General features: G+C 36.3%; 1 protein-coding gene across 5 annotated transcripts; it reads left to right on the forward strand.

Moving 5' to 3' along the window:
- Positions 1-9400: 9400 nt before the first annotated feature.
- LOC127248716 (putative clathrin assembly protein At5g35200) lies at positions 9401-14846 on the forward strand. Of its 5 annotated transcripts, none has more exons than XM_051271215.1 (15): positions 9401-9879; positions 10270-10440; positions 10530-10599; positions 10710-10807; positions 10885-11026; positions 11122-11222; positions 11516-11599; positions 11684-11734; positions 11844-12047; positions 12153-12233; positions 12349-12405; positions 12478-12636; positions 12706-12766; positions 12850-12932; positions 13602-14846. In XM_051271215.1, exons 2-15 carry the CDS (start codon positions 10339-10341, stop codon positions 14118-14120), a joined length of 1812 nt encoding a protein of 603 aa, XP_051127172.1. In that variant the 5' UTR covers positions 9401-9879; positions 10270-10338; the 3' UTR covers positions 14121-14846. The 5 variants fall into 5 exon arrangements, with proteins under 5 accessions (XP_051127172.1, XP_051127171.1, XP_051127169.1 ...); XM_051271214.1 differs by having other exon boundaries at positions 11844-11909; positions 11982-12047; positions 12349-12636; XM_051271212.1 differs by having other exon boundaries at positions 9401-9645; positions 9791-9879; positions 12349-12636.
- The last annotated feature ends 631 nt before the right edge of the window (positions 14847-15477 follow it).

Below are 15477 nucleotides of genomic sequence, written 5' to 3' on the forward strand. Positions count from 1 at the left end.
GTCATGTGATAAATGCCAGCGTGTGGCTAATATTTCTTCTCGAGCAAAAATGCCTCAGGTACCGATTATTTTTGTCGAGATATTTGATGTATGGGGTATTGATTTTATGGGTCTTTTTCCACTTTCTCATGGATTTTTATATATATACTTTCTGTTGATTATGTCTCGAAGTGGGTAGAAACAAAAGCCACCCGGACTAATAACTCAAAAGTGGTTGTAGATTTCATAAAGAGTAATATTTTTGCTCGTTTTGGAATGCCGAGAGCCATCTTGAGTGACAGAGGCACCTATTTTTGCAATAAGATGAGCATTGTTCAAGAAGTACGGTGTATTACACAAGGTGTCTACATCCTACTATCCACAAATGAATGGCAAGCTGAGGTGTCGAATAGGGAGATCAAATCGATTTTGGAGAAAACTGTTCGACCTGACATGAAGGATTGGAGTCTAAGACTATCAAATGCATTATGGGCGTACCGTACTGCCTACAAGACACCCATTGGTATGTCACCATACAAGTTAGTTTTCGGTAAGACCTGTCATTTACCTGTTAAATTCGAGCATCGAGCGTTTTGGGTTGTTAAGCAATGCAATATGAATTTTGATGAGGCGGGAGTCCATAGAAAGTTGCAGTTGCAGGAATTGAAAGAAATTTGGAATGAAGCATATGAAAGCTCGATGATATACAAGGAAAAAACGAAGGCTTTTCATGATCGGCATATCTCCAGGAAAAGTTTTGAAGTTGGTCAGAAAGTTCTTCTCTTCTATTCCAAGCTTAAACTCTTTCCAGGTAAGTTGTGTTCTCGTTGGATTGGTCCATTCGTTGTTTCTAATGTCTTTCCCTTTGGCGTAGTGGAAATCCAAAGTTTGAAATCAGATAAAAATTTCACAGTCGATGGCCATTGCTTGAAGCCGTATTGGGATGGATTTCAACCCGATGTGGTTTTGTGGATTGCCCTTGACAATCCATGTGCTAATTGAAAGTTTCATACAAATTATATCTAGTCAAAGAAATGCGCTTTTGGGAGGCAACCCAATTTTCCTATTTTGTTAATTTAATTTAATTTAATTTATTATAGTATTATTTTTATATATTTATTATTTTATTTTATTTTATTTTATTTCATTTGTTTTTTTGTGTCTAATATCTTTATTTTGCTTGATTTCAAAAGTCGTAGTTGATTTGAGCATGACCGGAGTGATTTTTGGATTGGATTAATAAAAAAAATTCCAAAAATTAGCCTTAATTTATGCATGGCAAGCTAAATTTTAGAAATTAGCATTAACTTAGGCATGTACATACTTGTTTTTAGGCCTAGAAGGGGGCAATGTGAATTTCCAATAACTTTTGGAGTGAAAAGCAATGTTTTTGTTTTAAACCCTAATAATTTAAAATAATGTCTTCCCTTACTTTTTTTTTAACCCGTGCAGCCCTCCTCCCTTCTCACTCACGATTCATCTCAACCGGTCCGAACCGCGCAACACGCCTGCATCCATCGGCTGCCGCCTGCACAGCACCCAGAACCGCCTGCATCCACCGGCCGCTGCCTGCACAGCCGCGCCAACACCGCCCAGCACTGCTGCGAACTGCCTGCCTCAAGCCCAAAAACGAATCGCGTACCGCATTTGCTAACACAATCCGAATTTCTCTTCTCTCGATTCTTGTTAGGCTATATTCATTCTTGATAACGTACTAACCTTAATAGATTAAAATTTAACATTAATGCCATAATAATAACTGAAGTAAGGATAATTAATCTATATGAACTTTTCGCATTCATTCAATTTTATTTAGGGTGATTGAATGGATAATATTATTTTATTTTATAGAGACCATGAGAATAAAATTGAATGATGTACGTACTTTTAATAGGTTAAAATATGACATTAATCAAAGCCGGCCACAATAATAACTTGAGTAAGGATCATTAATATCGCGGTAAAATTATGTTACGAGAAAACGAGAAAAAAAGCAAATAAAGAATACAGAGATTTTACTTGGTACGGTGACAGTGTGTCAATCTACGTCCACGGGCAGGAATCGGAGAGATTTTATTATACTCATTCAGAGATTTACAATATGTCATCTGACTAAGAACCATAATTGTCTATTTATAAGCACCCCAAAACACCCTAAACCCTAAGCCTATTTGTTATTAATTAGAATAAGTCCAAAAGGAACCTTGTCAATTGAAACAGCCATTTCTCTTTGGTTTAGGGTCGGGTAGACCGCTAAATCCAAGTCACGTTTCAACAATCTCCACCTTGACTAGAGTTTCTCCAACCGCCAAAGGTTCGTCAGTATCTCTCAGTCGTCTCCTTCCTGCCAGATGCCCCGAGAAGGCTTTACCTCCTACGAATATTCACCAAGTTCAAGCAGTGCTCAAACTTCTCTGTCGGTAGCGCCTTTGTCAACATATCAGCTGGATTGTGTTCTATAGCTATTTTCTGAATAGAAAACTTGTCTTCCTCTAGAACATCACGGATAAAATTCAATCTTACATCAATATGTTTGGTTCTCTCATGATATACTGGATTTTTAGCCAAACTCAAAGCACTTTGACTATCACAGAATAACACCGGTTTCTCCACCTTCAGACCCAAACTCTGCACCAGACCATGTAACCAGATACCCTCCTTAATACCTTCAGTAATTGACATGTATTCCGCCTCAGTCGTCGACAATGCAACCGTAGGTTGTAAAGTAGACTTCCAATTGACTGCACATCCAAACAGAGCGAAGATAAAACAAGTTAGTGATCTTCGTTTCACCAAGTCACCCCCGTAATCAGAGTCTGCATAGCCAATAAGACCATCACCATGGCCTTTATCATCATATACCAGACAAATATCAGACGCTCCTTGCAAATATCGCAAGATCCACTTTACAGCTTCCCAGTGAGCTTTACCCGGATTAGCCATAAACCTGCTCACCACACTAACCGCATAAGCGAGATCCGGTCTCGTACATACCATTGCATACATAAGACTTCCAACTGCACTTGAATATGGAACCGTCTTCATGTAACTAACCTCTTCATCTGTAGCCGGTATAGTGGTTCGATCAAGTTTAAAGTGTGCCGCCAAAGGGGTACTTACCGGTTTGGACTGATCAACAGAGAATGCCTGCAAAACTTTCTCAATATACTTTTCTTGAGAAACCCATAACTGTCTTGCTTCTCTATCACGCCAGATCTCCATACCAAGTATTTTCTTTGCCGCACCTAAATCCTTCATCTCAAACTCACCCTTTAGTAGAGCCTTCAAGTAATTAATTATAGCCATGTTTTTAGCTGCAATTAACATATCATCCACATACAACAGCAGATACACAAAGGAATCAGTAGAAACTTTCTTCGAGTAAACACAGTTATCAAACTGATTACGAGTATAACCATTAGACACCATGAATGAGTCAAATCTCTTGTACCATTGCCTCAGAGACTGCTTCAAGTCATACAAAGATTTCTTTAACAAGCATACCTGGTCCCCTTTAGAACTGTAGAAACCCTCCGGTTGAGACATGTAAATCTGTTCTTCTAGATTACCATGAAGGAATGCTGTTTTTACATCAAGCTGCTCCAGCTCCAGATCAAAAGCACCCACCATTTCCAAAAGAACCCGAATGGTTTTGTGTTTCACCACAGGAGAAAAGACTTCATGGTAATCGATTCCTTCCTTCTGTGAAAACCCTTTTGCCACCAGTCTCGCCTTGAACCTAGCAGGTTCAACACCAGGAATTCCCTCCTTTCTTTTAAAGACCCACTTGCATCCCACTGGCTTCACCCCTTTTGGTAGTGCAACAAGATCCCAAGTCTTGTTCTTTTCAAGAGACTGCATCTCTTCATTCATTGCCATAATCCAGGTTTCTGCATCTTTACTCGCCACAGCTTCTTTATATGTCTTTGGCTCATCAGAGCCAAGATCATCACCAACCGCTAGTGCATAAGCCACAGAATTCATGTCACATGTATTGACACATCCTGCAAACCTAGCTGGTTTCTGAATATTTCTCTTTCCCTTTCTTGCTGCTATGGAATCTTCAACCCCAGTACCAGCGTCATCAGCTTCCCACTCAACCGGTTTCCCTTGAGGTTTTGACTGATCTGGTTGATCGGATTGATCAATAGTATTATCCTGCTGCTCTTCCTCTAACACAACTCTGTCAGGAGTCTCAAACTCCACCCTTTGGTTAGCACCACAATCTTTTGTACCTGCAATACTTTCACAACCTCTACTCTGATCAAGCATAGTAGATTCATCAAAAGTTACATCTCTGCTAATAAGAAATTTACCAGGATTTTTACCTTCTGTACACCACAGTCGATAACCTTTTACTCCTGTTGCATACCCTAGAAATATGCATTTTACCGCCCTCAGCTCCAGCTTACTATCATTCACATAAGCGTATGCAGTGCATCCAAATATTCTTAGATTAGAGTAATCAAAAGCTTTACCGGACCATACCTCTTGAGGAGTCTTTAAGTCAATTGCAGTTGATGGAGATCTATTAACCAGATAGCTAGCAGTGTTTACTGCTTCAGCCCAGAATTGCTTAGATAAGCCAGCAAATATGCGCATACACCTAGCACGCGCCATGAGAGTTTGGTTCATTCGCTCTGCAACTCCATTTTGCTGTGGTGTGAGTCGTACAATGCGGTGCCTTACTATACCTTCTTTCTTGCAGAAATCATCAAATGGAGCGTTGCAGAACTCCAACCCATTATCAGTTCTTAGAGTCTTGACCTGTTTACCCGTCCGTTTTTCAACCATGGTCTTCCACTCCTTGAACTTCCCAAATATCTCATCTTTAGTCTTTAGAAAGTACAACCACACTTTTCTCGAATAATCATCTATGAAAGTGACAAAGTAAGAACACCCGCCCTGCGATTTCACCGGAGAGGGACCCCATAGATCTGAATGAACATACTCCAGAATTTCTTTTGAAGTGTGATGACCGGTACTAAACCTCATCCTGTGTTGCTTCCCTTTGACACAAGCCTCACAGAATTGAATTTTACCTATCACATCCCCACCAAATAAACCCTGCTTGCTCAATACAGACAATCCTAGCTCACTCATGTGACCTAATCGCCGGTGCCACAAATTTGTCTTGTCATCATGTTTATCCAAGGATTGGGATACCGCCGCCGTTCCCATCACTGAACTGCCCTGTAGAAAATAAATTCCATACTGCAGTTTTCCCTTCATCATTACCAAAGCACCTTTCAGGACTTTCACCCACTCACCTTCACCATGATATTTTAAACCATTTTTGGCTAAGGTACCAAGAGAAATCAAATTCTTTCTGAGTTCAGGAACATACCAACAGTCAAATTTCCTGACAGTACCGTCATGCAATTTTATCGGCACTACCCCGCTCTCTTTTATGGCTAGAACCCCATCATCACCTAACTTCACCGTTCCATTCTACTCCTTAAAAGAAGTGAGTAGATCACGAGAGAACGTCATATGGTGAGAAGCACCGGTATCCATAATCCAGGAATCAGCAGTACTAGCACTACACGCTGTCAGAACTTCACCAAAGTCCCCATCATCAGAACTGTCTTGTACCACAGCAGCACTGCTGCCACTGTTACTAGAATCAACTTGTGTATTTCCCTTCTTTTGTGGACAATCCCTTTTAACGTGCCCTTTCTCCTTGCAAAGATAACACTTAACTTTGCTAGAGGATTTTGATTTTGAACGCGACCTCCCATTCCCGTTACCCCTCTCATGTGGTCTTCCCCTACCTGCAAACAGACCTGAACCAGAACCCTCTTCCAGATAAACCTTTCTTTTCAATTCTTTGGACATAAGGGCATTTTTCACATCATTAACAGAAATTGTAGTTCTACCATATAGCATAGTATCTACAAAATTCTCATATGAACCAGGTAGTGAACACAGTAAAATTAGGGCTTGATCTTCATCATCTACTTTAACCTCAACTCCTTGAAGATCAAGAATGATACGGTTAAAGGTATCAAGATGATCCTTTACCTGAGTACTTATCGGACATCCGGAGGGTGTAAAGACGTTGCTTCTGATATAGCCTGTTCGTGAGAGAGTTGTTTTGGTACTTCTCACATAGTTTATTCCATAACCCAAAAGTCGTTGTCTGATCTACAACCTCCCGTAACACCTCATCAGTAACTGACAACAAGATCGCGGAATGAGCCATTGCCAAAATCTCCTTATTTACCTCCTCCTTCGTGTCTTTAGGGAACTTGTCTTCTCCCTCCAACGCAGCCGCACATCCTTGTTGAACCAGAAGTGCCCTCATCTTGACCTTCAAGAGCGTTAAGTCATTCGACCCATTAAACTTCTCCAGATCAAACTTATACTAGGACATCTTCAATTAATGATATATGGCTCTGATACCACTTGTTATGAGAAAACGAGAAAGAAAGCAAATAAAGAACACAGATGTTTTACGTGGTTCGGTGACGGTGTGTCAACCTACGTCAATAGGCAGGAACCAGAGAGATTTTATTATACTGATTCAGAGATTTACAATATGTCATCCGACTAAGAACCATAGTTGTCTATTTATAAGCACCCCAAAACACCTTAAACCTAAGCCTATTTGTTATTAATTAGGATAAGCCCAAAAGGAACCCTGCCAATTGAAACAGCCCTTTCGCTTTGGTTTAAAGTCGGGTAGACCGCTAAATCCAAGTCACATTTCAACAAATTAATTTATATTAACTAATATTTGTAATTAATTTTAATGTTATCTTATATTTAATATGGCAAAAGTAAACATATTGAGTAAGTTCATTCACAATTATTTTATAATGAAACAATTTTTCATAAATATTATTAAAAAATACAAAAATACAAATATTAATATAATATATATTATTCACTCATCATTTCCATACTACATAAAAAAAATAAATTAATTAATCTAAAAACGTTAGTGAATAAACTCATTGTTTTCTTTTAGTTTGAAATTGATTTATAATAAAATATTTATTTGAATTTTTATTTATATAATATTTTTACGTAACATTTTATGAAAGAAAATAAAATTCCGTCTAATCAGACAAATCCTCGGTAAATAATTAGTTTGTCCATTTCATAGCCCGGTCCACTAAATTGGCCCAACTCCTTTAGTCCACCCATATCCTAAACCTATCCTATTAGTTAATTTGTTATGCTATTTTTTTATTTTTTTTTTATAGAGAGAGTTACATTTGAGACAATTTGTTTTTTTTTTTTGTTTTTTTTATTTTATATAATGTGAAAATATCTGCAACCGCTATTCGAAAGTGAGTGCCCACTGAGTAAATCTTATCTAACTATATGTGACAAGTAACCTGAAGCATCGGAGGATATAAACCCATGACTTCACGGTCACAAGTCTAATCCCCACGCCACTATACCATCCCTTACGGACCAGTTAGTTTTTCGTAACAGAGAGTTAGAGAGAGAGAGAGAGGGGGTGAAACCGAGATAGTTGGAGCTGAGAGAGCAGAACACGTTCAGAGAGTGAGGGAGAGGGAGAGAAACCGCGAGCGATTCCGGTGAATTTCCTGGTAGGCTCAGTACCCTTTTCTTGTGCCGATTCCAACAGGCGTCGTGATTTGGAGTGAGGTGCCAACCTCCATCTTTGCAGCAGCATGGTTACCTCGGGTCATTCGCACAATGGGACTGAGCCTTACTTCGAAGTCCTCTCACCAGTTATAGAAACTAAGAAAGATTGAAGTTGCTGGACGCCATTCCGGGTGATTCGCGGGAGGAGAAAGTCGGAGCAGGTGCTGAATGCTGATGCTGATGCTGATGCTGATGTCGTTGCATCGCTGGAAAACATCGCCGACCGCCGGAAGACGCTCCGCCGGAAACTGAAGTCGTTGATTTCAGTTTTTGATTCTTGCTATGGGATAACACGAACAGGGACGGAAATGCCTTTTCAATTCAATTACCAAATCCAAGGCTTGTTTATTTGTTTGGTTATTTGGTTTTCATAATTTGCCTTTGGTTTAGTTGTGTTAATTTCTTTTTCTTTTCGATTTAATTTAATTTAAATTTATTCAATTTTACTGTTTCCGCTATTAATTATTTGATTGTATTTTATATACTAGATTTATTACGACAATAAATTCACAACAAATTGAAAATATTTTTACTAAAAAAACATAAATGAATATCTTTTATTGGATAAACGAAAATATTATAAAAATGCTTTTTTATTAGTTTCTTATCATATTAATAAAATGATATTTTTACAAAAAAAAATAAAAAAAAAAAAATATATAAATATTTTTAATGTTAAATATAATAATGAAAAAGTTAAACGTGACTCTTAGACGGACTGGGGGAGTATTTATTTCAATTTCAAATTACAACCAAATAAACCTAAAATTGTTACTGTAGATGTGAAAATTTAGGTAAAATAAATTTAATAAATAATTATTTTATAATAAAAATAATGATAAATTAAGATAAATAAATTGAATTAAAATTAAAAAATTATAAATTTTGAAATTTAAAATATAAAATATTTAAAATACTATATATATATAAAAAAAAAAGAATAAGAAAAAATTAAAGGAGTATAATTTATGTCATTTCTTTTTTTTTTATAATTTGTATAAAATTATTTTTATTATTTTTCTTTCAAATCTTCTTTGTCTCGGTCTCTAGGGCTATCGCCCTTAGACCAAGTGCAATAGTCATTAGAAAAAACTGTCTTAATTCTTACTTTTCATCTGACACATTTCACTTTAAAAATTAAAATAAAAATTAATACACAATCGCATTAAATGACTTGGATTTGGTTTCTCTCACCACCAGATTGCATGGATGCTGTACTTTTCGAACTTTCAAATTTATTTCATTGTGACTTTTTTGTTAAATTTTGTTTATTGTATATGCTCTTATCATCTTCTGGTATTTGAGGGTTTACAATATAAATAGTACTCCCTCCGGCCCCAAATATCCTGCAATATTTTTTTTATATATGTCCCAAATACCCTTCAATATTTCTTTTTATATGTCCCAAACACCCTGCAATATTTCCAAAATAAAAAATAATTAATTATACTTAATCTCTACCTCACACTTTATACCCTCACATCATCCAAATAAAAAAATAAAATATATATTTTTCTTTCCATCACATCTCTTAATTTCTAAATTATCCTATTTAATACTATCCACCTAAAAACCGTGCCAAAAGTAAATGTTACATCTTGTTTGGAACGGAGGGAGTAGAATTTTATGATATTGTTATTACTATTATAAAACTATTCATTTGTGTATTTTTTGTGTATATATATATATACGAAACAACAATAATTGTTTTTTTTTACATTTCTCCATGTTGAATCATCTATAATCATTTCACATTTCTACTCTTAATTCCAATTTTATCATCTATTTTGTGCAATTTCATTTTCGGTACAAAGACACATTTAAAATAATAAAAATAATAGTATGAATATGCATAAACGCAGACACACGTGTATGTGTGTGAGAGGGGTATAAATATAATATTCCCAATAGAAGCGCAGGCGCATGCAACATGTAATTAGCATTTCCATTCATTTTCAAGAGAAGATCAAAGCTGATGAGAAGATCAAAGCTGATGAGAAGATCGATCGATGTGGAGGACAGGCCATTGCTGCGTATCGTACGGTATGAGAGAATTTTCTTTTCTCCTCCCCTCCCCTGCCACTGACGCTGTCATCTTTTGTTTCACTCGTATTAATTTGTTCATTGCCTCTCTGCTTTAATTTGCTCTGCACATTAATTAATGGCTAATCGACGACGATTCACTCAGAGGTAAGCTACTCGGAGCCTACACTCGCTATTTCTGCACAGACAGACAGCGCGATTAGGTGTGCGAGGCGGAGAGGAAATTTGTAAACGGTACTGTGTATGGATTACCGAATTGTTTTGGTTTTCTGATCTATAATCACAATAATGATTAATCGATTGCAAGCGAATGTGGTTTCACAGTAGGATTTTGGTTTCGATCTTATTTCGTATTCATTTTTAACTGAGACCGCATTGGTTAGTTATTTTGGATGAGGTTCTTCATTGGAGCCTTCGCTTGAATTAAGCTTCGAGATGTCTAGAATTATGCTCATCTGGTGTTGATATTTCTAATTTGAAATTTAAATAGAAGTTGATTGACAAAAACGTTGCCTCACCAGTATCAATTATATGATAGTTTGGTCTAACAATATTATTCTGTTATAGACATCCCAGTCTGATTGATTGAATCTGCAAAATAATTCTATCTTGTGTCTATTTTAGTACGTTGTAGGTATTCAAATTATTCCACATTCCAGACTTCTCAGGACTTAGATAAAGAAAAGTAGCAAAATGGCTGCTGGAAGTAGCAGCCACAAGAACTTTAGAAAAGCTCTAGCAGCTATTAAAGACTCCACATCGGTTGGAATGGCCAAAGTAAACAGTGAGTACAAGGTGAGATTAATGGCATCAGTTTGCAGCAGATATAATTAGAAGCTAAGATTAATTTGTAGATTCTTCATATTGTTCTTAATCCTTTTCAGGCCCTTACTGTTTCGATTCTAAAAGCAACAAACCATGTAGAAGTCTTGCCAAAAGAAAAGCACATAAGAAGTGAGTTAGATACCTTGCTCATGCTCTTGTATGTTAGTTAAGATATATCGTTGCATTTTGGCTTACTAGATGATAATATTGAAACCTACTGATGATTTTTCTCTTATTAGGTATTCTTGGAGCAGTTTCAGGTTCAAGGCCTCGAGCAGATGTTGCTTATTGCCTGCACACACTTATGAAGCGCCTCGCCAAAACAAGTACTTGGGCGGTATGCTTCCTGATCTTTCTCTTCTCGCTTGATTGTCTTCCAAAATATCATTTCCTGTTTGGAATTTCTATTCTCAGGTTGCACTGAAAACTTTAATTGTGATACATCGTGCATTGCGGGAAGTGGATGAATCATTTTGTGAGGAACTAATTTACTTCAACAGAAGCAGAGGCCATGTGTTGAGTTTATTTCATTTCAATGATGGCTCAACCCCTGCTGGTATTCTCTACTCTTCTTCTTCGGTTTACGGCTTACCTCAATCACTCTACTGCATGCTACTGGAAGCTTACCTTCTGCTGTTTTCTGCTTTTAAGCGTGGTATTATTCTGCTTGGATACGTGCGTATGCACTGTACCTTGAGGAGTGCTTGGAGTGCTTTCGTGTGCTAAAGTATGATTTTCATAGAGACCATTCGGTATGTGCTTTGTCCAGCTATGGAAGACAAACAACTTCACATTTTGTTTTATTATCTTGTCTTTGTATTTATTATTTATCTCCAAAACAATAACTTTCTGAATCTACTAATCATAAATCATTCATCCTGACAGTTGTTTGCTCAAATCAAAATGTCATCTGCAATTTCTTGGCATCTTTCATATACTCATTTTTTTGTTCTGTTTCTCCTCACTGTTCTTACAATGATCTCCATAGGCTACATCAGCTTTAATTTGAGGTGTTCAACTTTAACCCTTTGTTCAATGTTAACAGAGAGCAAAAAAGATGGACGTTTCATCATTGTTCGAACATCTACCTGCTTTGCAAAAACTTCTTTACCGTCTTCTTAATTGCCAGGTTATTGAATAGGAGTCTTCATCTATCTCTATGCGTCTTTATAAGTGTAGTGATGACTTGGTTTAATTCTCTGACATTGTGCAGCCTGTTGGAGCAGCTCAATATAATTCAATCATCCTGTACGCTCTTTCGATTGTAAGCACTCGATAACTCTGATTTCCCTCTCTTCTTTCCATTTGTCCCATAAAAAAAAAAAAAATTTGATAGGGCCATAGTTTGTTAACTGATATTCATTCTACTTCAGGTTGCACTGGAAAGTGTGAGGCTTTATGTTGCAATAACAGATGGTGTACTTATTTTGGTTCACAAGGTTTCAGTCGTTTCCATTTATTATTTTCATCATAAGAGTTTAGCTATGGTACCAACAATTTATATCCGACAGTTTTTTGAGATGCCATATCAAGATGCCGTTATAGCGCTTGAAATATATCGGAAGGCAATGCAGCAAGTAAGCTTCAGGCACTTCATTCATTGTGTGTTTTAAGTGCGAATCGATTATCATGAGTATTATATATACACTCTGATACCAAATGTATATGTTATGTTGATACAGGCTCACAGCATGTCCGAATTCTTTGATACGTGCAAAAGACTCGACTTTGGAAGAGGACAAAAGTATGTCACCATTGAACAGGCAAGAAAAGCAACCCACGTTTCAACTCATTGCTTGTTGATTGCATTATCATTTCTAAATTTTCGATACTAGTCTGCCTTTTGCTCATTTCTTTGCCTGTTATATCAAACTGCAGCTACCTGCATCATTTTTAGCGGACATGGAAGAGTACATAAACAATGCTCGAGACACTGTAAGGCCTCCCTCAGCTGTATGTATGTACTATTACTCGAATGTCTTAAAATCCTTAGGACACCAATATCAGGCTGAAGACAAGAGTGATGATGCTCCAAGACTGCTTGAAGCTCCAGAAGCTAATTTGGAGATTGATCCCAACCAAACCGACGCTGACAAAGGATCGAAGCCTTCTGCAGACTCTCGGACAGGCACAAATCCTGCTGCACCATTGATTCCTGATCTAATGGTAGAAATTTCTAGATTGGTTTTAACTTGGGTGTGCATATATTGATCACTGTTCTAATATTACTTTCAGAGTTGGGACGAGTTGAGTCAAGACACAACCGAAAATAGTTCCCTCAATACTACACCACCAGGTTTGATTGTATGGTACATTGTAGTGAACGCCGTCTCTTTCCCATCGTAATACTTGTGAAGAAATTGCCCGATCCTACCATAGGTCCCGATGGAGATTCAAACAGTTGGGAGTCTATGCTACTTGCTGAAACAATTTCAGATGAATCTTCGGTGACTGAAAATACGGTTAGCTATTTCCTTTCCAAGCATGCCATGGTTTATGCAGCAAGAGTGAATTTTTAGATCTCACAACACACATTAGTTAGCTTCATTCTAGCTCTATTAGCTTTTAGTTACATCATATAAACTTTCTAGGAGTCAAAACTAGTGAAATCCAAATATTAAGCTTAATATCAAGCATAGACATGTGCTGAGGATGTGACCATGTTGGTTATTTTGGCGTAATCGAGTTTATTGGAAGCCACGAGACATTAAGACTAAGCAAACATTGAGAGGGAAATGCGTAGAGTGCGCGCTCAGTGAAACTAGTGTAAGGAATGATTCGTGTTTTGGAAATCGAACATGACCACGCCTGTAGTCTTTTTGGAATTTTGGATGATAAAGTGTGTTCCTTACCGATAAATATATCTCTTGTTCAAAATGGTATTTGAATTTGAAATTTAATTTGAACCAACATGATTTTTTGATGATACTCCTTCGATGTTAAAAATCTTGCTCTAAACCTCAAACTCGATGCAAATAAGAGTTTTTTTCTTTTTTTTTCTTTTTTCTAGCAAGACCATAAACTGTGAATCTATCCTATTGTTTGATTTTCTTCATTTTAGTTAGTATCTTAACATCCTAACAAAATATTATTCTAAATCTGTGTTTCTTTAATATGTTTCGAAAACTAAGGAACAGAGAGCTGCGCTGAACATTCTGGACAGATATGTGCTAGATAGCCTATACAATACTCCAAAGACACCGTCAAATCCGAGCGAGCATCATATGCAGAACATATCTGCCAATCCTTTTGAGGGTGACACCTACAACCAGATGTATTGTGACCAAAGTCTCACAATGAAGCCGAGTTTCATGCAGGCAGACGATCAACACCACATTTACGGCTACATGCAGATAGCCGGGATGACTCAACCAGTTGAGGATCCACAACAAGAACATTCGACAATGGCTGATTATGACGACTCCATGAATGTTCCAGGAATGACTCAACAGGAATCATCATCATATTCATTGTTCATAGGCCACGATTATATGCAGATGAGTGAAGTATCCCGACCCGAGTCTCCCATGCAAGAACATGAACAGGCAGGGGGGCATGAAGATTCGCCTCCCAACCCGTTCAGGAATCCATTCGAGGATCAATATTTTGCGCCGGAGGATGGTGCAACTAGAACTACAACTACTAACTGAGGCTGAGGCTGAGGCTGCCAACTCTTGTCTTCTATGAAGGTTTTTGTTAAAGAAAGAATAATGGCATTGGCAAAATAAAGGTTGGTGTTACTAAACCTTTAAAATTTCCCAGTTATGTAAGCAAAGTCCTCTATCATTTTAGAATTACATCTGTTCTTAGTTAGACAATATATACTGCACGTTCCGATCTCAACTATCTATCTATCTGTCTGCCTTGCAAAGAGAGATAGAAATAGTAGGCCATACCTATTTTGAAAAACAACTATCTATCTATCTGTCTGCCTTGCAAGGAGAGATAGAAATAGGTCAGGCCATACCTATTTTGAAAAATTAAAGCCAGAGGCTGAGGCTGGCATATTAACCACCTTTGATAAAAGGATTATAAAGTTTAAAAGCTTATTTAAAAGGCTATATAATAATTATTTTTTAATATTAATAAAAAAATATAAATACAATTATTATTATTATTATTATTATTATTATTATTATGTATAATTATAGTTAAAATAAATTAATCTTAATTAATTAAATAAATTTTAAAATAAGTCTAAATTAAATTGTATAAATAAATAGGTCCAAATAGCCCACGACACCGCCGGCCTATTTCCAACCTTACTTGCAAGTTGTAGTAAGAGCATTATTCTTACAGTGGGATAACTCAGCATCATATTAATTTCAAAATATTATAAGAAAAAATAAAAAAGAAAAAAGAAAATTAGAGATAGAAAAATGAAAATAACCCCAATACCCCATTACCTTAGTTTGTTGAGATTGAGAAATAAATGCAGTAATTCTCATTAACTGTGTAGAGAAATAAAATTAAAATTAAAAGACCTCAGTGCCTGTTATTTTTTCCATTTTTTACTATTTAAAAATATATTACTTTGATATTATAAATATTATATCTAAATTATTACTTAAATAGAAAATCACTAATAAATGGTGCAATACTTTTTACAGGTTCTCAGTTCACTAAAATATTCTCTCACTTGATTAATAGTTTTCTTCTAAATGATTTATTTTCACTAGCAATACATCATCTCTGTCTAGATCAATTCATCAAAATAGTGATATTTTTCCTTCTAGCTCTACCAAAAAGAACCGAGGATGCTATCATTTTTCTATAATGTCATAATTTCATTCTTTGTACGAAAGCACTCATAGCTAATCTAATAATATACAATATATAATATATCTATATATACTGTACCCAAAATCCATACTTTTAAGAAGCCCATACTATGGGCATTTCTTCTCGAATATTTGCAATACATATATATATATATATATTATAATATATAGCTAAAAAAATGTGTACATATTATGTCATTTAGTTGAAATTAATACATATAAATAT

Source organism: Andrographis paniculata, unplaced genomic scaffold (assembly GCF_009805555.1).
Source record: "Andrographis paniculata isolate CXL003 unplaced genomic scaffold, ASM980555v1 Contig34END, whole genome shotgun sequence".
Classification (NCBI taxonomy): domain Eukaryota; kingdom Viridiplantae; phylum Streptophyta; class Magnoliopsida; order Lamiales; family Acanthaceae; genus Andrographis; species Andrographis paniculata.

Excerpts from the sequence above, each read along its gene's own strand:
- LOC127248716 (XM_051271212.1), top strand. The coding sequence starts at position 10,339 with ATGGCTGCTGGAAGTAGCAGCCACAAGAACTTTAGAAAAGCTCTAGCA. Across the intron at positions 11,223-11,515 it reads ATTTTCATAGAGACCATTCG|AGAGCAAAAAAGATGGACGT; the intron begins GTATGTGCTTTG and ends CAATGTTAACAG. Across the intron at positions 12,048-12,152 it reads ATCGGAAGGCAATGCAGCAA|GCTCACAGCATGTCCGAATT; the intron begins GTAAGCTTCAGG and ends ATGTTGATACAG.